Source organism: Coregonus lavaretus (assembly GCF_964263955.1).
Source record: "Coregonus lavaretus genome assembly, chromosome: 32".
Taxonomy (NCBI): domain Eukaryota; kingdom Metazoa; phylum Chordata; class Actinopteri; order Salmoniformes; family Salmonidae; genus Coregonus; species Coregonus lavaretus.
In genome coordinates, this window is record NC_140019.1 from 35,593,369 (window position 1) to 35,614,989 (window position 21,621).

Sequence of the window (21,621 nt, forward strand, 5' to 3'; positions counted from 1 at the left end):
ATTTCATTCATTCAGATCTAGGATGTGTTATTTTAGTGTTCCCTTTATTTTTTTGAGCAGTGTATATATAAACATCACAGAATCTGGGCCCTGTTCAAATACACTCTCTTTCCCTTCATTCCTTGAAGGAATCCCTAAACATCAAGGGGCAACTTATGAGAGTCTGAGGTCACATTTTCAGCACACTTGGCTCTGTGCCATGCAGAACTCCTTCTGCCTGCATGCCTGTACATTGTGAAATAAACCCAACAGCAATGAAGGAGCAACTTCAATCTTTATTATATAGCGGAGGCTGCAAAACAGAAAGGTATCTATAACAAGGGGTTATTTTTGTACAGGTGTTCCTCTATTCAACTGAAATAGATTTTACTCATGTAATGGACAGGTGAGTGACAGAAAAGCTATTATCTGGAGGTGAAATATACAGTGCATTCAGAAAGTATTCAGACCCCTTGACTTCTTCCACATTTTGTTACTGCCTTATTCTAAAATTAATTTCCTCTGGATGTGACGCTTGGCATTCAGGCCAAAGAATTCAATCTTGGTTTCATCAGACCAGGTAAACTTGTTTCTCGTGGTCTGAGAGTCCTTTAGGTGCCTTTTGACAAACTCCAAGCGGACTGTCATGTGCCTTTTACTGAGGAGTGGCTTCCGTCTGGCCACTCTACCATAAAGGCCTGATTGGTGGAGTGCTGCAGAGATGGTTGTCCTTCTGGAAGGTTCTCCCATCTTTACAGAGGAACTCTGGAGCTCTGTCAGAGTGACCATAGGGTTCATGGTCACCTCCCTGACCAAGGCCCTTCTACCCCAATTGCTCAGTTTGGCTGGGCGGCCAGCTCTAGGAAGAGTCTTGGTGGTTCCAAACTGCTTCCATTTAAGAATGATGGAGGCCACTAAGTTCTCGGGGACCTTCAATGCTGCAGAAATGTTTTGGTACCCTTCCCCAGATCTGCGCCTCGACACAATCCTGTCTCAGAGCTGTAGGACAATTCCTTCGACCTCATGGCTTGGTTTTTGCTCCGAGATGCACTGTCAACTGTGGGACCTTATATAGACAGGTGTGTGCCTTTCCAAATCATGTCCAATCAATTGAATTTACCACAGGTGGACTCCAATCAAGTTGTAGAAACATCTCAAGGATGATCAATGGAAACAGGAAGCACCTGAGCTCAATTTCAAGTCTCATAGCAAAAATCTGAATACATATGTTAATAAGGTATTTCTGTTTTGTTGATTTATTATACATTTGCAAAAATGTCTAAAAACCTTTTTTCGCTTTGTCATTATGGGTAGTGTGTAGATTGATGAAGGCAATTAATTTAATCTATTTTAGAATAAGACTAACGTAACAAAATGTGTAAAAAGTCAAGGGGTCTGAATACTTTCCGAATGCACTGTAAAACAGAACACTGTACTTTGTCAGTGTCGTGATAAAAATTAAATACAAAAGTGCAAAGAGAAAGAAGAATTCAATTACATCCAGCGCCCAACCAACCCTGAAAACAATGATTTCAATTCACACACACACAAAAAAAATGTTCACAACATATCATAATGTTTACTGCAACCTTCCAGTTTGAGGCCATACCGAGTTTAGTTTTGGTGAACCTTTCTATATTATAATTAAGTTCCTTACACAAGGGTTACATTTAAGCATTCATCTCAGCAGATTAATTAATTCAAAGCAGATATTTTTCCTGACAAAACCAGCAGGTAATGTGAGACCGTCTGCTTCCAAAATGGCACCCTATCCCTATATAGTCCACTGTAATCTTTACAATGAAGAATCATTTTCAGAGATAAATACAACATCATGCACAGAGCGAGAGAGTAGGAACTGGTTCCAAGGACTGTGGTGGGTGTAGGTTGTGTAGTCTTCTTTAAAAGATGAATGTGACATTTTTTCCATTTTGCATTGTGAAATGATGGCACACATTTTTGGTCCATGGATTGATGGATGCTTAATTTGTCACAACTCCGATGGTCGGTTGCTCCCTTCTCCCACTTTCACCTTCTTCTTCTTCACGTTGACTAAAAAGAATCTATAGCAATACTTTACAGGCATTGGGATCTTTTACAGGAAGTAGTCAGGAGTGCGGCGGGTCACATGGGGTTCTCCTCTGCGAGGGGCGGGGTCGAACTGAAGGCTGGAATAGAAACAAAGAGTCTGATATGACGCCTCGGAGCGATTTGAGATCTAATACAGGCTTCACTTCATTTCATCAATCAAGACAAATGAGTTAGCAAGCTTCCTTTTCTTATCTACTCGTAACAATTTCCAATGTTTGGAGTTTAACAAAGCTACAGGTAAAGCATTGTCAACTGGAATTTTATTCTGAAGTGAATACTTTTATTCTGAAGTGAATACTTTTATTTTGAAGTAAACACTTATTTTGAAGTAAACACTTATTTTGAAGTGAATACTTACAAGGAGTACTTGAGTGTGTCATCCAGCTCCATGATGGCGGCCTGGTTTCCACAGCGATAGCAGTAATTGGGTGCACTGAAGATGGTCACTACGTTACGATCATGGCACCAGTTATAACCCTGCCAAAACAAACATTCAGTAAACCAGAGGTACATCCCCGAACAAGACAAAGTGCAAGTTTTGCAAAACTGTCTAAAACATAACATAATGCAAAGACAAGAGAAAGTCTTCATTGTTTTTTTGTTTGTTTTTTATCAGTACTTAAAATGTGCCAATGTACCTCCATGACCAGCTGGTGAGCTCTGGAGACCAGGGTGAGTCCGTTAGCATGGTTGAAGGTCTCTGAGATGTCCTGTCCAAAGGTGTAGCCGGCACCGCGGGGAGAGATGCCCCAGCCACCACGGTCATCAGGGTCTGACCACAGCAGATCACACATCGGACCCTGGGGGAGGGAGACGGTGGCCATGTTAGTAAGGTCAACAATACTGTGAACACCACATGATTTGAATAAGGTGGCCATATTGGTGAGGTCAGGCTGCAACACTTGGAGCGTCACCACATGATGTGACTTTATTGAAGGCGTTTTGTGTACGCACATTACAACTGTGAGATGAGTAGTGACTAGTTGGCCAGAAGTCCATGGAACAGATTAACTATCTGATATACAATGTCAGGGCTTTCAGCCTTTGGTTCAATAGCCACACCAGCATACTATTTTACATTTTAGTCATTTAGCAGACGCTCTTATCCAGAGCGACTTACAGTTAGTGAGTGCATAAATTTTCACACTGGCCCCCCGTGGGAAACGAACCCACAACCCTGGCGTTGCAAGCGCCATGCTCTATCAACTGAGCTACACAACTGGAGACACTGCACTCTACAAGAACTGAACAAAGCAGGGATCTCTTGGCTAGAGGCAAAAGCCCTCTCACAGAAGTGAGTGAGGTGGAGAGCAAATGGTTGACGCCCTACGCTCCCAAGGGGGGCCAAGAGGTTTAAGTCAAGTAAGTCAATCCTATGAAACAACACATTGGGCATGCATTCTAACTAGCACGGTAGTATGAAGATTGGACGTGGTTTCTAGGAACGTGGAAGTGAGCTGACCTCATGAGGAACCTCCTGTAAGCGATCCAGCGCTCGGATGTGTTCCAGTGTGTCTATTGAGGGGGACAACCCACCGTGGAGACAGAAGATCTGCAGAGGAACAACAAGTCAATTAGACATTTCCATGTCAAATATGTGTGATTGTTAGAACAAGGCTTTTAAAAATTCCATCTAACATTGTGTTATTGCTGTAAACAAATCAGTAATAGATGCACATGAACATTGTGTTGGGTTGTAAATGTCTTCTAACATCTGTATTGTACAGCACATTGCTGCTGAATTGCATGGTTACGTAATAACAGGGAAGGGATCCCTTCCGCTGCCTCGCTTTCCAACCAAGGTGCACGAATTGAGGAGCCAACACGTTTCGGCTTTTGACCTTCATCAAAAACCATGATGAAGGCCAAAAGCCAAAACGCGTTGGTTCTACTTTTAGCAATAAATATGCTTTTTATTGAATTCCATTGGCCTCCGTGTTGCTGAATCTCCTCTCTACTTCATAACAACAGTGATACTAATAATATATTCGTTTTATATAGCGCTCTTCAAGGACCCAATCAAAGACACTTGTGTAATGCTTCCACTAATAAATAAATAAAATAAATATGTGATACATTAATGCTGCAATATGTCACTTTTTGGGCGACCTGACCAAATTCACATAGAAATGTGTATTATAGATCTGTCATTCTCATTGAAACCAAGTCTAAGAAGCGGTAGATCTGTTCTATGTGCACTATTTCTATGCTTTACGTTCTTAAGTTTTGTTTGTGCGTCTTTTACTGCTGTCGGTTTTGTACACCAGCTTCAAACAGTTGAAAATACAATATTTTGGGTTATGGAAAATATATTTCACAGCGGTTCAGATGGTACGATGATTCTCCACACAATGACCGCTGGTTTTGTCAAACTGAAATGAGGCAAATTAGAATTTTAGCAACCAGGAAGCGGCGGAACGATTTCTGCATAATGCACCTTTAAAAACGAATATCTCACCTGGTTATCTACCAGGGCAGTGAGGGGCAGATAGTCAAATAAGTCTGTGAAGTACTTCCAGACGTTGGCGTTTCCGTATTTCCTCAAACACTCGTCGTAGAAGCCGTACACCTGGGTGATCTGTCTGCTCTCGTGGTTCCCTCGAAGGATTGTGATTCGCTCACGGTACCTAACCTGAAAAACAAAAAATTATTAACACATCTCTGGATGGGACAAAAAGCGGATAAAAACACACATATTACATTCACAGTGACCTTCTGTTCTCATGTCAAACCAGACATGGTTTAAGGTTGACGATGACATTTACAGTAGCAGCAGTAAATGTTATCCTGTGTTATATCAGTAGGCTGTCCTGTTCTCCCTGTAGACTTACTGTCCTCCTCTACCCGTTTGAGTTTTAACCTTGTTGCTGTTTGTCCCTGTGCAAAATAAACTAACTAAGCAATATCTTTTAGCAATAATTTTACTGCTGCTCTTTAAAAATGGTTAGTTATTTTTATTTATCTATTTTTTACTTAACACTTATTTTTCTTAAAACTGCATTGTTGGTTAAGGGCTTGTAAGTAAGCATTTCACTGTAAGGTCTACACCGGTTGTATTCGGCCCCTGTGACAAATAACATTTGACTTGAATTTATGAGAGGAATCGGACGAAGCTATTTTAGAGTACACTAAAACGGGGATGGGCAAATGGCAGCCCACAGTCATTTTGTAGGCCCACGGATCGATCCCCCCTCATAAAATGTATATAAAAAAAATTTTAGGAACTCACTCTCACTTACTGTCGATAATTAAAATAGCTGAATACACAAGGTGCAAAAAAAAAAAACATGTGGTCGTGCTTCAGCAGTTGTTGTCTTATGTCAGTCACTCAATTAGCCTATGTCAGCTAAAAATGTTTAAATGGGTAAGTTAGCGGGCTAGACTAACTATAAAATGCTAGGCTAACTTGTAGTAATCACGGTCGAATTGCCGAATGGGGGCCCTAATAGATTTTCTTAGTCACGCTCACTCAGATAACATATCAAAAACTGCTAACATTTCTGTCCACCCCATGGCAAAATGTGTAGAATTGCAGCAAACTTACTTTAAAAACTGCAACATTTTCTCTACACAAAATGTGTAGAACTGCAGGAAATTTCTCTCCGCTGTCAAGAGGGGGCAGCGAAAAGGTTTTGCTCGCAACAAAATGTTACTTAGGGCCTCCAAAAGGCTAGGGCCGGCTCGGACTACATGTGTGTGTATGGATGTGGGTATGGATGTGGGTATGCAGAGCCGCAAGCTACTGCTTGCCTGGCTACCCAAACTCCTTGCTCCGGGCAAACGCCACGCCCACAAACATTAGTTTTCCTCTGCAATGAGTCTGGATCTGAGTACCTCCACAACAATTTCTAGAATGGAAAAACATTCTAACTGTTCTGACTGGTCCCAGAAATCGATGGGTTGGGCCAGAACACAAGTGGGTAAGGCGGAGGTTTGAAAATGTGTCATTGGCTTTGCTACTCTGATTGGTTAGAGATTATCCAATCGCTGATTACTTTGTTTTGTACAACACCTCTCATTTTGACATCACCACAAACGACTTCAATGATGGCAGTCTCAGACTGAAGTATGTAGCCAATGATAGAGCAGCGGAAGAATTCAGTTTGAGTCCTCAGGCAAAGCCACTCATGATTAATTCAACAAAAAAAATGGGGGGGGGCCCCACCCCCCAGCCCCATTAAAGTTGCCCTTCCCTGCTCTAAAACATGTGGCTATGTTTACCTTGAGAGATACCAGGAGGCTGACTGTCTCTACAGAGTAGTAGCCCCTGTCCACATAGTCTCCCATGAAGAGGTAGTTGGTGTCCGGAGACTTCCCTCCGATTTTAAACAACTCCACCAAGTCATGGAACTGGCCGTGGACATCTCCGCACACGGTGACCGGACATCTCACCTCCTGCACGTTAGACTCCTTCGTCAGGATCTCTTTGGCCTGGAGAGGAGACAGAAGAGTTTGGGGTTAGGGATTTAGACAGAGGATGGGGGAAATCAGGGATACAGAGGGGAACTGCGGGAGTTTGGGTGTGTGTATGTTATTTCTTGTTTGAGTATTTATAAAATGTATGCATATGATGCATATTTTTAAGCTCCAACTATATACAGTAGTTGATACCGAAGGGGCACACTTGGAAATTCAAATGCAACAAGCCAGAACGGCGCGTAAGAACAGCAAGGATATCAAGCTGAAACTTCCAAACACATTCATATAAAAATTCAACATCAATGCTACTCAGTCAATGCATGTCTGCCAACCCCACAGTGAATGCAATGGCAATAGGCAGCTCCGCCGCCATTTTCTGAATAATGTAGCTAGCTAGTTACTGCTAGTTAGTAACTAACTAGTAGGGAAGTAACTAACTAACTAGCAGTAACATACAAAAGCCGGTGGAGAAATGAACCGTGCTCGGACCAATGAGCAATTTAAGATAGTTGCTTAACATAGCCGGCAAACTAGCTTAGCTAATATTTGCTAAGGGCTTGCAAGATCATACGAATTAAATGGGTTAAAATTACCTTCTCGCAAAGGGCTTTGACTTGGTTTTCCGAGAGCTGCTTGCATTCGCCGAGTTGCTCAATCCACCCATCCAATTCCTTAGTGAATGACTTGTCGTCCATGTCTGGTTATATTTCAGGTTACCTATTGAAAACTAGTTTAGCTAATACTGGCTAATGCGTTCTCGTCATTCGCACTCTATCTGCCTTCGTCAAAAATGAATGCACGAGCTAGCTAGGTTACCGACCCTGCTTTAAATTGGTTCAACCCCCCCCCACTAGCTAGCTACTCGTTAAAAAAAATAAGCGCTGCATGTGCCTCGATCTCCTGTTTATATGAAATAGCTAAAGAAATGCGTGGAACAGCCGCAGTTGCAGAAAACTGGCTCTGTATGAAATTCCGTGGACCCAACCCTGCTTCTTCCCCCAACAACAATCAATGAGGGAGTTATATTACGCTGGCCCGGGTTGAACCGGGCAATGGTCCTTCACATCATCGGGCGAAAGCGGGGAGGGAGGAGCGCTTTCTCAAATCAAACAGTACTCTGCGCCTCTCTGTCAGATTGCCAACAAGGCAGCATGGTGCATCGTCCAGAAACATACATATTTTCATAAAATACATGTTTGACTTTTCAAACTAGGATTGGGATGGCAGATCAAGCGTTTTTATCCAAAGCAATCCCTTTTGCGTGTGAAAACACCGAATCCTAATCATCACTCCACGTGCTTAATTACGTCACTTTTGTTTTGAGCCGACTTCGCCGACGGCCAGAGCTGGGCACCTGGCTCACGCTCGGGAGGCAGCCCGGTTCCAAAACGAGTGCAATCACTTTTCACCCGATTCAAATTTCTACCACCGGGGTAACCCGAATCAGATAAACGAAACCTCCCGGTCTTGTTGCGTTTACGTCATTGGCCGACGTACTTCACCGGCCCCCTTCATCTGGGCTTTGCTGCCACCGTGTGATTGCGAATGGGAACTACAATGTGCTCTCGGTATCAAAATAATAAACCTATCACAATAAATTCCATGAGCATTGTGGATAATAGTGTGAATAGATCATCTGTGCATTCACAGTGAATAAATACAACGGACTGGCAGGATGCAAGAGCAACTATCCAGAATTCAAGGCGGCTCCTCATGTTTAAGACACACGCATGCGCATTGAGTTTCACCCTAGTCAGCAGTAGGAGAAAATGGTCCATGAAAATCCTGATTCCTTGGGACGTCACAACTCTGAGGTTACTCCATTGAAGTTGAAATTTAAAATGGTTAAGGTAAGGGTTGAGGTTTGGGTTAAGTTTAGGGAACTGTAGTAGGGGTTAAGGTTAGGGTTTAGGGTAGGGACGTCTCTAGAATCCCGGGTAGCACTAACCAGGAGAAAATGGCAGCACCTTTGAGGTAACGTTAGGAGGACAGCAGGTAAGACATTCAATATTTGTTTATTTCCTGTTATAAAATAACATATAGTTAGCTGATCCTCTTCACCTAAACCCTAGCTACATTGTCACTTTGAAATGGGTGCAGCTCGCGTCCACGAGGACTTATGTTTTGACCAGTCATTGGTTTTGACAGACGTGTCTGATACAATATAGCAGTAGCAAAACTAATTGAATGAATGAGGCTTGATATAATGTAACAACCAGTGTTAGGGAAGCTACTCTGAAAATGTACTTTACTAAGAGACCAATTACTCCAAACTGGAATAAGTTACACTAAAGTTACCCTTAAGAAAAATATAGTTTACTACTTTAAGTTACTTTTTGGAAAAGTAGTAGACTACATCCAAACTACTTAGTGAAAAATTATCATATCTAAATCTGAAATGTCATAGACTACAAATTGCAAGAACATATCGCTCAGGAGTCAGAAGTTAACAGAATCTGTAATTCAGCCTATTAAACACAAAAACTATGTTTCAAGTGAGACTTGTCCTCCTGAGTGGGGCAGTGGTCTAAGGCACTGCATCGCAGTGCTAACTGTGCCACTAGAGATCCTGGTTCGAATCCAGGCTCTGTCGCAGCCGGCCGCGACCTGGAGACTCATGGGCGGCGCACAATTGGCCCAGCGTCGTCCAGGGTAGGGAATGGCCGGCAGGGATGTAGCTCAGTTGATAGAGCATGACGTTTGCAACGCCAGGGTTGTGGGTTCGATTCCCACGGGGGGCCAGTATATAAAAAAAAAAAAAAATGTATTAATTAACTGTAAGTTGCTCTGGATAAGAGCGTCTGCTAAATGACTAAAATGTAAAAATTAGGCAGGTCTGATGCTGAAAAAGATAGGAGATTCTTGCCTACTTCACCCATATTTTATTTTAGCAAAAAATAGTGTGTAGTTTACCCTACATGGCAAAAAAAAAGTAATGAACTACTGAAAACAGTACCAATATTTGAATTTAGTTAAACTACCACCAAGCTACTGCAAAATGTCATGAAATTACTAGTTGAACTATTTGTAGTTCAGTACTCCCCAACTCTGGTAACAACCAGCACTTCTACAGTTAATGGGTTTCTACACCTAGTTTCTCACTCACTGTCACCGGTAGCTACACTGAACTAAAATATAAACGCAACGATTTTACTGAATTACAGTTCATATAAGGAAATCAGTCAATTTAAATATATTCATTTGGCCCTAATCTATGGATTTCACATGACTGGGAATAGAGATATGCATCTATTAGTCACAGATACCTTAAAAAAGGTAGGGGTGTGGTATTAGAAAACCAGTCAGTATCTGGTGTGACCACCATTTGCCTCATTCAGCGTGACACATCTCCTTTGCATAGAGTTGATCAGGCTGTTGATTGTGGCCTGTGGAATGTTGTCCCACTCCTCTTCAATGGCTGTGTGAAGTTGCTGGATATTGGCAGGAACTGGAACACACTGTTGTACACATCGATCCAGAGCATCCCAAACATGCTCAATGGGTGACATGTCTAGTGAGTATGCAGGCCATAGACGAACTGGGACATTTTCAGCTTCCAGGAATGGTGTACAGATCCTTGCAACATGGGGCCTTGCATTATCATGCTGAAACATGAGGTGATGGCGGCGGATGAATGGCACGACAATGGGCCTCAGGATCTCATCACGGTATCTCTATGCATTCAAATTGCCATCGATAAAATGCAATTGTGTTCGTTGTCCATAGCTTATGCCTGCCCATACCATAACCCCACCGCCCCCTGGGGCACTCTGTTCACAACGTTGACATCAGCAAACCGCTCGCCCACACGACGCCATACTGCCCGGTACAGTTGAAACCGGGATTCATCCGTGAAGAGCACACTTCTCCAGCATGCCAGTGGTCAGTGAAGGTGAGCATTTTCCCACTGAAGTCGGTTACGACGCCGAACTGCAGTCAGGTCAAGACCCTGGTGAGGACGACGAGCACGCAGATGAGCTTCCCTGAGACGGTTTCTGACAGTTTGTGCAGAAATTCTTGGTTGTTCAAAGCCACAGTTTCATCAGCTGTCCGGGTGGCAGGTCTCAGACGATCCCGCAGATCAAGAAGACGGATGTGGTGGTCCTGGGCTGGCATGGTTACATGTGGTCTGCGGTTGTGAGGCTGTTTGGACGTACTGCCAAATTCCTGCAGTCAGCATGCCAATTGCACAATCCCTCAAAACTTGAGACATGTGGCATTGTGTTGTGTGACAAAACGGCACATTTTAGAGTGGCTTTTTATTGTCCCCAGCACAAGGTGTACCTGTGTAATGATCATGCTTTTTAATCAGCTTCTTGATATGCCACACCTGTCAGGTGGATGGATTATCTTGACAAAGGAGAAATGCTCACTAACAGGGATGTAAACAAAATTGTACACAACATTTGAGAGAAATAAGCTTTTTGTGCGAATGGAACATTTCTGGGACCTTTTATTACAGCTCATGAAACATATTTTGTTCAGTATAAATCAATGCCAGTTTTATCCAAGCAATTCTCTTTCTCTCTCTCTCTCTCTCTCTTCTTGCAGTTCCGTCAGTTCAGCACTTGGCTGACCAGGCAAGTGCTGGTCAAGGTAAGCAAAGCAGGACATACAAGTTACTGGCAAGGGCTCACCAATTATGCAGTGATGACTGACGACCTGAGAACGATATGATCACAGGTGTCTAGTCTAAAGATGTAGCCGTCACAGATAGTAAAAATATCTCAAGATAATCCTAAAACTTCTAATGGGTGCAATGACTTACCCTCTCTGCCTATTCTCTCTTCTCAGCAGCCAGCAAGCAGGGTAGACTGGAACAGGTAGAGAAGGAGCTGGTCACAGTGTCTGTAAGTCAGTCCCAACACACACACACATGGGAACCCCTGACTGTCCCATGAACCTGGATGCCTTTCTCTTTCAGACCACCGGTTTCAGACTGGCACCCAGCTACTGCCCCATAGCTATACTAAACAGACATATTTCTGTTCCTCCAGGCCCTAGTCAAGGACCCCAAGCTGTCTACCCCATGTTAAACGTAGCATCAAACAGCACACCTTCACTGATGACCAAGACAGGGCTGTCTCCCATCATCACCATTACAGCTACATGTTAGTCATTTAGCAGACGCTCTTATCCAGAGCCACTTACAGTTAGTGAGTGCATAAAGTTTTTTTTTTCCATATTTTTTTTTTCATACTGGCCCCCCCCGTGGGAATCGAACCCACGACCCTGGCGTTGCAAACGCCATGCTCTACCAACTCAGCTACATCCCTGCCGGCCATTCCCTCCCCTACCCTGGACGACGCTGGGCAAATTGTGCGCCGCCCCATGGGTCTCCCGGTCGCGGCCAGCTACGACAGAGCCTGGATTCGAACCAGGCTGGTTCCACTCAGGAGATCAGTGGGTAGCCAGCCTTATGTCAGACTTGTGTATCTGTCTGGACAGACAGGTGAAAGAAAGATAGTGTGTAATAACAGTGTAATATGTAATAGTTGTCTTGTGTGTATTGTTTATGTATCTGTGTCTGAGGCCCTGATGCAGCCCTAACAGTAATTGCCCTAAGGAGATAACTACATTCAGGAGATAACTACATTTGTATTGAATTGAATAATAGTGTATCTTTACTTCCATTCCTCAGATGTTATGGGCTAATAACAGCCGTCTGACCTCTGACCTCTGACGTCATCTCAACCTTCAGCAAGATGATGAGTGCCCACCGTGGAGATGTCATCTGTACTGTCACCACCGCACAGGTAGGATCTGACACACACACACTCCATCATTACACAGATTTAATCTAATCACAGATCAGCCAACTCAATATTTACATTAATCCACACTAAAATGTAATTGACATGTTGTTTACATTTACAGGACTTGATCATTTGCAAATGAATGATTTGCCATTTTTTATTTGACATCTTCCCTAATCCTGTATACCTTTCACAGTCTCTGGATGCTGCCAACCTCAAAGACCTGAGAGTTGCTCTGATTGGCTTCCTGGCCAAAGGAGAGACGCTCAAGCTGGAGACTAAGGTAGGAACTAGGAACTCACAGAGAAGGCTACTGAATAGCTAATACTGAATAGACATAACACAAAGCCACAGTGGATGCAAGTATAATGGAATCACTGTCCACCTACATTTCCGTTACTCCTGACTAAAATCCTCACCATAAAGTTCTGCGAAATACAGTGATCCCTCGCCACTTCGCGGTTCACTTATCGCGGATTCGCTATTTCGCGGATTTTCATAATGCATTTTTTTTTTTTTTTTGGTGCATTGTGCTCTGCATTCTGATTCGCTAAAAACTCACTCCCGCTTCTTGTATCAAAACATGCTACGAATTGTGCTATCATTTTGTCGTCTCGTGCAGTTATGTGTACGTACATAAAACAGCTTGGCAAATTTACATTAAGTTGGCCAAATTATCTTGTAATTTCGAACATCTTCTAAACCCATAATGTCGACGAAACGGCCTACACGTGAGTCACTGTATTTGTATACATGTAATAGTTGCAAATTGTAAAAAAAAAAAAGTTTTCTATTTCGCGGATTTCACTTATCGCGGGTCATTTTCGGAACGTAACCCCCGCGATAAACGAGGGATTACTGTATAGCGATTCATATAGGGACTATGAGCTGGTTTGTACATGCTGCTACAAGTCTGAACGTCTTCTCTGTTCTCTCTCTGCCCAGTCTGACCCCTCCATCCTGGGTGGAATGATAGTCAGCATCAGGGACAAGTATGTGGACATGTCTACCAAGACCAAGATCCAGAAACTGACCAAGATCATTAGGAAGACCTAAGAATTGGCATAGAATGTGCCCCCAAATGGCACCATATTCCCTATCTAGTGGACTACTTTTAGCCAGGGCCCATAGGGTTCTGGTCAAAAGTAGTGCACTATATAGGGCTACGAGGCCAGGCTGAGGGAATAGGGTGCCATTTGGGATTTATTTTTTATGCATAATCAACTGGACCTGTGAACTCAATAGGAAATGAATGGGGACAATGTTAAGGGGAAATGCTTATGGATATTATTGCTTCCCAGCTTTTGAGTATTACAGTAAATCCAGTCTTTCTGTTGTCATGTTTTATTAGATTTATTAGGATCCCCATTAGTCGATGCCAGTGGCGACAGCTAGTCTTACTGGGGTCTGACATGTAATGAAAAAGACATTACAGACAAAATACTTTACAATTTACATACATTTAAAAACATGAACATGTAGTGTGTGTGTGTGAGCATCTATCAGTTACACATACATGCCAGTACATATACACACAACAAGTAGTTCATATTAAATATGATGTATTATAAAAACCACTGGATTTGTCTGTTTTGTTGGAGTTGATTTGTAGCCAGAGCGAGGCTAGTTGATTTGCGGATGCAGCCAAAGAAATGTGTGGAGAAAATATTGCACAAAAATATTTGTTTACAGTTTCACAGAGGCAAACTACTGTTTGCCAATCAGACTGAAGAACCAGGGATGTGACTGAAATGTGAATATGTATGATACTGTACAGAAAAACTGGCATGAGTTCTGTAAATTAGATTGCTTTCCCACTAACGTCAGGTCAAATGTAGCTAGATTACACGGTTTAGTAGATCAAGTAAATGTTTTATCCTGTACTTAATCTTTATCATTGTTATACTACCACCTAGTGAAAGTACAGTATTGATACCTCTGTTTCTAAAGGTTTCCACTAGTTACCACAGCCGCAAAGTCAAAATGGCCTATATCGTAAAAATTCATGAAAACACAAATTAGATTTTTGGTCTTAATATAAGGTTACGGTTAGGCATAAGGTTAGCAGTGTGGTTAATGTTAGGTTTAATGTTAAGGGTAGGTTTTAAATGACATTTTAAGAAGATAAATTGTAGAGATAGGCGGGGTTTATGACTGTGGCTGTTGTAACTAGTGACGACCGTTTCTAAAACAGCTGCGTTCATTTGCTGGACACAATGCCCACGATTTCAAAACTAGGGTTACGAACAAAATGCATAAAATCCTATATCCTTGACCGCATTATGGCTGGATTACATGGCATGTTTTTATTATAGTGAATGCCTTCATAGGGCTGCTAGGTTCCCTTCAAGTGTCGCGCGCATGCGCTTTGAGCCCCTCTTTTTTATAAAAAGGGGAAAAAAGAACGAAAATGGCTGCCTTTCTCATTTAAACCTCTGTCCTAGAAGAATAAATAAACATGAAATACCCGGCGCATAATGTAATCCAGCATCAAGTCAATATCCATGGAATATAGGGCGTAGAATGCATGCGTTTCTATGATGTGGCGGTCAAGAATGGATAAACTGTTTCATATTTAACCCTTTACATTCCATGATCCGCCTACAAATGAGGTTTGTGTGTTTTTTTTGTGTTCTCAAAATGTACTTGCAAATGCAGCAGTTTACTTCGTGTATTGCATTGTAGTAGCGCCCATTGCCCCATTTATACACCTGTTGTATTATTGGGTTGTAAACGCGTAATAGCGAGACTACTACTGTATGTTGCATATTGCATTAGCTCTGCCTATATGGTTTTGCAAGAATAGCCTGTTCTAATTAATGTTGGACAAGATGTTTGCAAATAGAATAGATAATTTATAACATATTTATTACATAGTGTTGTGATGTGCATCACCATATTAGGTTCTTATTGTGTGTGTTTGTGTGTGTTTATGTGCAGGCGCATACATCTGTGTCACACTTAACAATTCAATGATTCTGAACCTGTTTCCCTTTCATTTGTACCCCTCAACAGAAAATGATGCACCAAGTCACTAGCAGCAGCAATGACTATTGCATGAGTGGCCTTGCAGAGGAATGTCAACACCCAAGCAGCCACTTCGACTTATGTAGCTCGCAATCCAACAAATTCTACCCTTCGCCCCCACCCCCTACTCTACAGCTGCCTCTCCCTAACCTACCCCCTCTGCCACAGGGCATGCACAAGCCCATGCCCTGTCAAATGCAACAAGAGACCCAGAATGAGTTCCACCCTCAGACAGTGAGGATCCGAGGGGCCAGTGAGGCTCCTATTGGGCCAGAGAGCTCCAAGAAGAAGAAAGGAGGCGTCGTCAAATCCGGCCGTAGAGGGAGACCCTCGGGGACCACTAAGTCAGCCGGTTACCGGACAAGCACCGGACGTCCGTTGGGGACCACGAAAGCTGCAGGGTTCAAGACCAGTCCCGGCAGGCCCTTGGGTACGACCAAAGCGGCAGGCTACAAGGTTAGCCCTGGCAGGCCTCCTGGTAGCATCAAGACTCTGGCTCGGCTCAAGAAACTGGAGTACGGAAGCTGTGATGGTACCAAGAAACTAGACTTCAGTAACTGCGGCGGCGGAGCCAAGAAACTGGACTATGCCAGCTGCGAAATGGCACCTTTCCCTTACACCCTGATGCAGAAACAAGGCTTGTGTGAGCCAACTGGCAAAGTGGAGGAAAGTAACAAGTAGTTCTGCCTGCATCTCTATCTACTGCCTGGAACTCAGATTTGAGTGCTTGTCCTAAAGGATGTTGATGACCAGCAGGGGCTTGTGTAGCCAAAATGTGCGTTGACTTTTGGATACGTCTGGACATGGCTACCTACGAATGGCTCCTCCTCTCTTCAATGTACTGTGCTAATATCATCACCATTTATTCTGTCCCTATCCAAAGACTGAAATCTCTCTCTTTTTTTCAATAAGTATGTTATCTTATTTGACAGAGATTGCATGATGAGGCATATAATAAATACAATCAATATACTTTAGCTAAACAGGAATGAGAGAAATAGCCTATTATTCGTTTATAATCTGTTCAAATGCTCGCTGTCTGGAGAAGGGTTGATGTTTTGTTTAAATGTTTAAATATCTGACTTTCATTCATCTGTTTATTTTATTCTCTGATATAATGTGCTGTATTAGTAGTAGTCGTCATGGTTTTCTTGTCCTCATGATGTTTTGAAAATGTATCTGAGTAGAAAACAACACCAAACGCAGTAAAACATGAATCTGAAGCTTCTCCCAGAGTGCATGTTGCTGTGCTTGTGTCTTTTTGTGTTGTCTGGTATTTTTTTTTTTTTTTTTAATTTTACCTTTATTTAACTAGGCAAGTCAGTTAAGAACAAATTCTTATTTACAATGACGGCCTACACCGGCCAAACCCTCCCCTAACCCGGCCGACGCTGGGCCAATTGTGCGCCGTATGACATGTATTTCATTTGTATGCATATTTACACACAGGATTTATACACAGGATTTATACACAGGATTCAATGTGATAAACATTGTTACAACACGTTTTTTTGTTGTCATTTTGCTTGAACTGACACAAACACATCTGAAAATCTCACATAATACTTATTTGACGACATAGGAATTGTTATTTCTAACACTTTGTGAATATGAATGGTTTTGTGTTCTCAATGTGCTGTATTATCCTTAATTTTTTTGTTCTCACAATGTAACTGTCACTTGATAAAAACAAACCCAGAATGGTGTTGAGTAGGAACTATCATTTTAACCAATGGAGAAAATGTGTAACGATAAGATAGTGTATTGTATGACCAAAAATTAAAAAAAAAAGTGAAATGGTCATTTCAAAATGATATTGTCTTGACTGTCACTGATCTTTTAAAAGTGTAGTGTATAGACAATTCCATTTGTTAAGTGCAGACAAAAACCTACATGTATCTTATCCTATCACTTTAGCGAGCAGGCCTTCCTAATTGACCTGGCCCAGGTATCCTGGATGGATATAGATCTCATTCAATCAGTAGAGGATGCCTGGTTATTCTTCAAAAGTAATTTCCTCTCAATCTTAAATAAACATGCCCCATTCAAAAAATACAGAACTAAGAACAGATATAGCCCCTGGTTCTCCTCAGACTTGACTGCCCTTGACCAGCACAAAAACATCCTGTGGCGTACTGCATTAGCATCAAATAGCCCCCGCGATATGCAACTTTTCAGGGAAGTTAGGAACCAATATACAGTTAGGAAAGCAAAGGCTAACTTTTTCAAACAGAAATTTGCATCCTGTAGCACTAACTCCAAAAAGTTTTGGGACACTGTAAAGTCCATGGAGAATAAGAGCACTTCCTCCCAGCTGCCCACTGCACTGAGGCTAGGAAACACTATCACCGCCGATAAATCTACAATAATAGAGAATTTCAACAAGCATTTTGCTACAGCTGGCCATGCTTTCTACCTGGCTACCACTACCCCGGCCACCAGCTCTGCACCCTCCGCTGCAACTTGCCCATGCCCCCCCCCGCTTCTCCTTCACACAAATTCAGACAGCTGATGTTCTGAAAGAGCTGCAAAATCTGGACCCCTACAAATCATCTGGGCTAGACAATCTGGACCCTTTCTTTCTCAAACTAGCCGCCGAAATTGTCGCAACCCCTATTACTAGCCTGTTCAACCTCTCTTTTGTAACGTCTGAGATCCCCAGAGATTGGAAAGCTGCCGCGGTCATCCCCCTCTTCAAAGGGGGTGACACTCTAGATCCAAACTGTTACAGACCTATATCCATCCTGCCCTGCCTTTCGAAAGTTTTTGAAAGCCAAGTTAACAAACAGATCAACGACCATTTCGAATCCCACCGTACCTTCTCCGCTATGCAATCCGGTTTCTGAGCTGGTCACGGGTGCACCTCAGCCACGCTCAAGGTCCTAAACGATATTATAACTGCGATCGATAATAGACAGTACTGTGCAGCCGTCTTCATCGACCTGGCCAAGGCTTTCGACTCTGTCAACCACTGCATTCTTATTGGCAGACTAAATAGCCTTAGTTAACACTAACACTCCTTCAGTAGCCTCCAATTGCTCTTAAACACTAGTAAAACTAAATGCATGCTCTTCAATCGAACGCTGCTGGCACCCGCCCACCCGACTAGAATCACTACTCTCGACGGGTCTGACCTAGAGTTTGTGGACAACTACAAATACCTAGGTGTCTGGTTAGACTGTAAACTCTCCTTCCAGACTCACATTAAGAATCTCCAATCCAAAGTTAAATCTAGAATCAGCTTCCTATTTCGCAACAAAGCCTCCTTCACTCATGCTGCCAAACATGCCCTCGTAAAACTGACTATCCTACGGATCCTTGACTTCAGCAATGTCATTTACAAAATAGCCTCCAACACTCTACTCAGCAAATTGGATGTAGTCTATCACAGTGCCATCCGTTTTGTCACCAAAGCCCCATATACTACCCACCACTGTGACCTGTACGCTCTTGTTAGCTGGTCCTCACTACATATTCGTCGCCAAACCCACTGGCTCCAGGCCATCTATAAATCACTGCTAGGCAAATCCCTGCCTTATCTTAGCTCATTGGTCACCATAGCAACACCCACCCGTAGTATGCGCTCCAGCAGGTATTCACTGGTCATCCACAAAGCCAACACCTCCTTTGGCCGCCATTCCTTCCAGTTCTCTGCTGCCAATGACTGGAACGAATTGCAAAAATCTCTGAAGCTGGAGACACTTATCTCCCTCACTAACTTTAAGCATCAGTTGTCAGAGCACCTTACCGATCACTGCACCTGTACACAGCCCATTTGAAATTAGCCCACCCAACTACCTTATCCCCATATTGTTATTTATTTTGCTCATTTGCACCCCAGTATCTCTATTTGCACATCATCTCTTGCACATCTATCATTCCAGTGTTAATACTAATTGTAATTATTTTGCACTATAGCCAATTTATTGCCTTACCTCCATAACTTGCTACATTTGCACACACTGTATATAGATTTTATGTTGTATTTGTAACTTTATGTTTTGTTTATTCCATATGTAACTCTGTGTTGTTGTTTTTATCACACTGCTTTGCTTTATCTTGGCCAGGTCGCAGTTGTAAATGAGAACTTGTTCTCAACTGGCTTACCTGGTTATATAAAGGTGAAATCAAAAATCAAAAAAAAAATCATGGGGTCCATGTCCCCCTATTGGCCAGTGGACCCCACCTTTATAAAACACTCATTGCATGTCCAACCATTCTTCAAGATAAATATAAGGAATTCTGTTTTAATCCTGACATTCGCATCCTATAATAATTTTTCTAAGAAGATATATGTACATAAACCTGGGTATTGTGCATTACCTGGGCCTAGAATTACATATGGCCTGTATTGTGAATCTCGATCTCATAGAACGGAGAAAACAATATTGAATGAGGAAAAAATAATAACACATTTCATATAATTTCAACACAAAAACGTTGGGGCACTTTGAAAAAAATCTAATCAAATATTCTTATTGTCTGGGCCCCTGACTTTGCATATGCATTCTCCTCTCCCTACCTTCTGAGTGACTGCCTCATAAGGTTACACATCTGCAGATTGGTCATCAATGAAGAGCAGCCGAGGCAAATACATATTTGCCTATCAGGTAATATGATTAATTAGAATTGGCTATAACATAATGTCTGTGGCTTATTTGACAACTGTCATTTCGATGTAGGAATGATGGGTATTGTGCGATGCGAGTTGATTACACTAGCAGGAGGGCACCACTGCAAGTATGGCGAGACTTTTGTGTGGCCACTATGCAAGGCGCATTCTTTTCCTTATAGGCTGCTGTCATTGTTATTTTTTAATGCAAACTTATTGTAGGATACGCGGAAAAAAACGGATAGGCATTTAGCCGATTTAACAATCTTCTATTACATTGCACCCCATTGACAGCATGGTGTCCAGGGGTCCGACTTTAGTTGGGGCTTTGCCCCCACCATTGACATGTTTATTGCCTCGGACATGGCCTATTTTCTCTGCTGTCAGGCAATATGGGGAATAGTCTATTTTAAAACTTTGACCAGGCCGCAACCGCTTGCGCTGTTTTCCCGTCGAGCACATTCGAACTATTGAACCGCATTTGTTGTGGCCACAGATTCGTCTCTCTCTCTCCAACCTCTCTCTGCTATCCAAAATGGAGGAAGCAAGTTACGCCTTTGTTGGGATAAGGAAAGCAATGGCGCATTGGTTTATCATTGTGACATACCTTCCCCTCACATAACCCCATAATAAATAGTCAAATTAACTAGCCAAGGGTTTCATGTATGTTGACTAAAACACATTAGTGGATATAGTAGCCTACATCATAGACCCTCTTTTATTTGAGATGGTGCATCTGGATTTGTCAGTGTGACTGTAGAGCAGTGTGCTCTAGTGATTGAGGGTGAGAGAGTGGCCCGGCCCGATGTGCTGTGATCCGCGGGGGGGTTGGGTGGCTGTGCGGATTGGTTGCTCAGCTCTGCTCGCCAACACAGCCAGTCGGTTTAGCAGGGCTTGTTTTAACATAACCAGAGGGGCATTTCGACAGCCCGCGAAACAACCATGTAGTAAATATGATATCGTAATTGTTAGGGACTAAGGTGGTGTAGGCTACACTGACTTTTGATGCACTAAAATGGAAGGTTTTAATTTAATTTTGTCCATTGGTGACTGTTTTGGAAAGGCCGCCGCTGATGAGATAGGACAGGAGGTGAAGGGAGAGAATGAGAGCTGTGGGTCTTTCTTGGCCTAGTGCTGCTGCTGCTGGGATTGTGCAGATCCGCTTTCACAAATCGAAAAAAACACACGCTTCATGCCCCAATCTGAAAGACCCGCAGTTGGTTTTATTTTGACCGACCTCCAAATGGTAAGATTATTGCGTTTTTAAATACAGACGATGTTTTTAAACGTTTTGAACCGTCCTTTTGTGAGTTAGAATGGGAGCTTCCTATGTCGGTTTATAGGCTCAGTGTAGGCTACTTGTGTGAGCCATTCTGTTTGATGGCACTGACTGTATTGACTCCCCTACAGTGAGTCAGGCTGGCAGCGTGAGCAATGTGGCACAGATCTATCATTTCAGTGTTTGCGATCGTTCTATTTTGATATCAAAAACTGAACGAGTAGATATGATTCGATTGTGAACGGGGCAGAACACACCGGTCGCTCGCGGTGTTTTCCTGAGCTTTTTGTCTTCTCTGCTGCCACTACGGACGGCCTTCAGAGGGAAGCCATGCAATGTCGTCTTATTACGTCTAGGCTATGCGGTGGTCTGTCTTTCTGTTATTCTCGCGTGGAATGCGAGTTGTTATTTACAGACAGACAGTATGGTTTATGTACATTCTTGTGTTTTTTTTTAAC

The 21,621-nt window shown here is 42.7% G+C and overlaps 2 protein-coding genes, 1 long non-coding RNA gene and 1 pseudogene across 5 annotated transcripts in view; 3 read left to right on the forward strand and 1 right to left on the reverse strand.

The window, feature by feature from the left end:
* Nucleotides 1–255: 255 nt before the first annotated feature.
* LOC311107877 (serine/threonine-protein phosphatase 2A catalytic subunit alpha isoform-like) lies at nucleotides 256–7,505 on the reverse strand. Of its 2 annotated transcripts, XR_014610454.1 has the most exons (8): nucleotides 7,083–7,505; nucleotides 6,292–6,501; nucleotides 4,529–4,702; nucleotides 3,533–3,622; nucleotides 2,709–2,870; nucleotides 2,429–2,547; nucleotides 1,478–2,147; nucleotides 256–451 (listed from the first exon to the last, which is right to left on the reverse strand). XR_014610454.1 is itself a non-coding variant. In XM_084150460.1 (7 exons), the coding sequence occupies exons 1-7, from the start codon at nucleotides 7,182–7,184 to the stop codon at nucleotides 2,075–2,077; spliced, it is 930 nt and encodes a 309-aa protein (XP_084006586.1). In that variant the 5' UTR covers nucleotides 7,185–7,505; the 3' UTR covers nucleotides 256–2,074. The 2 variants fall into 2 exon arrangements, 1 of the variants encoding a protein (XP_084006586.1); XM_084150460.1 differs by having other exon boundaries at nucleotides 256–2,147.
* Nucleotides 7,506–8,235: 730 nt separating this feature from the next.
* Nucleotides 8,236–11,568, forward strand: LOC311108016. The gene is made up of 4 exons (XR_014610467.1): nucleotides 8,236–8,339; nucleotides 11,041–11,085; nucleotides 11,287–11,339; nucleotides 11,487–11,568. It is a non-coding gene; the product is annotated as an uncharacterized lncRNA (long non-coding RNA).
* A 264-nt stretch (nucleotides 11,569–11,832) lies between these two features.
* Nucleotides 11,833–16,965, forward strand: LOC311108015 (UPF0461 protein C5orf24 homolog; annotated as a pseudogene). The gene is made up of 5 exons (XR_014615886.1): nucleotides 11,833–11,896; nucleotides 12,131–12,245; nucleotides 12,442–12,528; nucleotides 13,191–13,237; nucleotides 15,261–16,965. The product of XR_014615886.1 is annotated as a UPF0461 protein C5orf24 homolog (transcript).
* Nucleotides 16,966–20,770: 3,805 nt separating this feature from the next.
* Nucleotides 20,771–21,621, forward strand: part of LOC311107579 (histone-lysine N-methyltransferase, H3 lysine-36 specific-like) — a gene marked incomplete at its 3' end in the record, with an annotated part of 29,463 nt that continues 28,612 nt past the window's right edge. Inside the window, exon 1 of the mRNA XM_084150086.1 lies at nucleotides 20,771–21,130. The remainder of the gene's footprint in view (nucleotides 21,131–21,621) is intronic.

What these genes read in the sequence shown, in the direction of transcription:
- LOC311107877 (XM_084150460.1), bottom strand. Translation starts at nt 7,184, where the DNA reads ATGGACGACAAGTCATTCACTAAGGAATTGGATGGGTGGATTGAGCAA. An exon ending in TACAGGAGGTTCCTCATGAG is followed by an intron (nt 2,871 to 3,532) that starts GTCAGCTCACTT and finishes TCCCTCCCCCAG; the next exon opens with GGTCCGATGTGTGATCTGCT. An exon ending in CTCACCAGCTGGTCATGGAG is followed by an intron (nt 2,548 to 2,708) that starts GTACATTGGCAC and finishes TTGTTTTGGCAG; the next exon opens with GGTTATAACTGGTGCCATGA.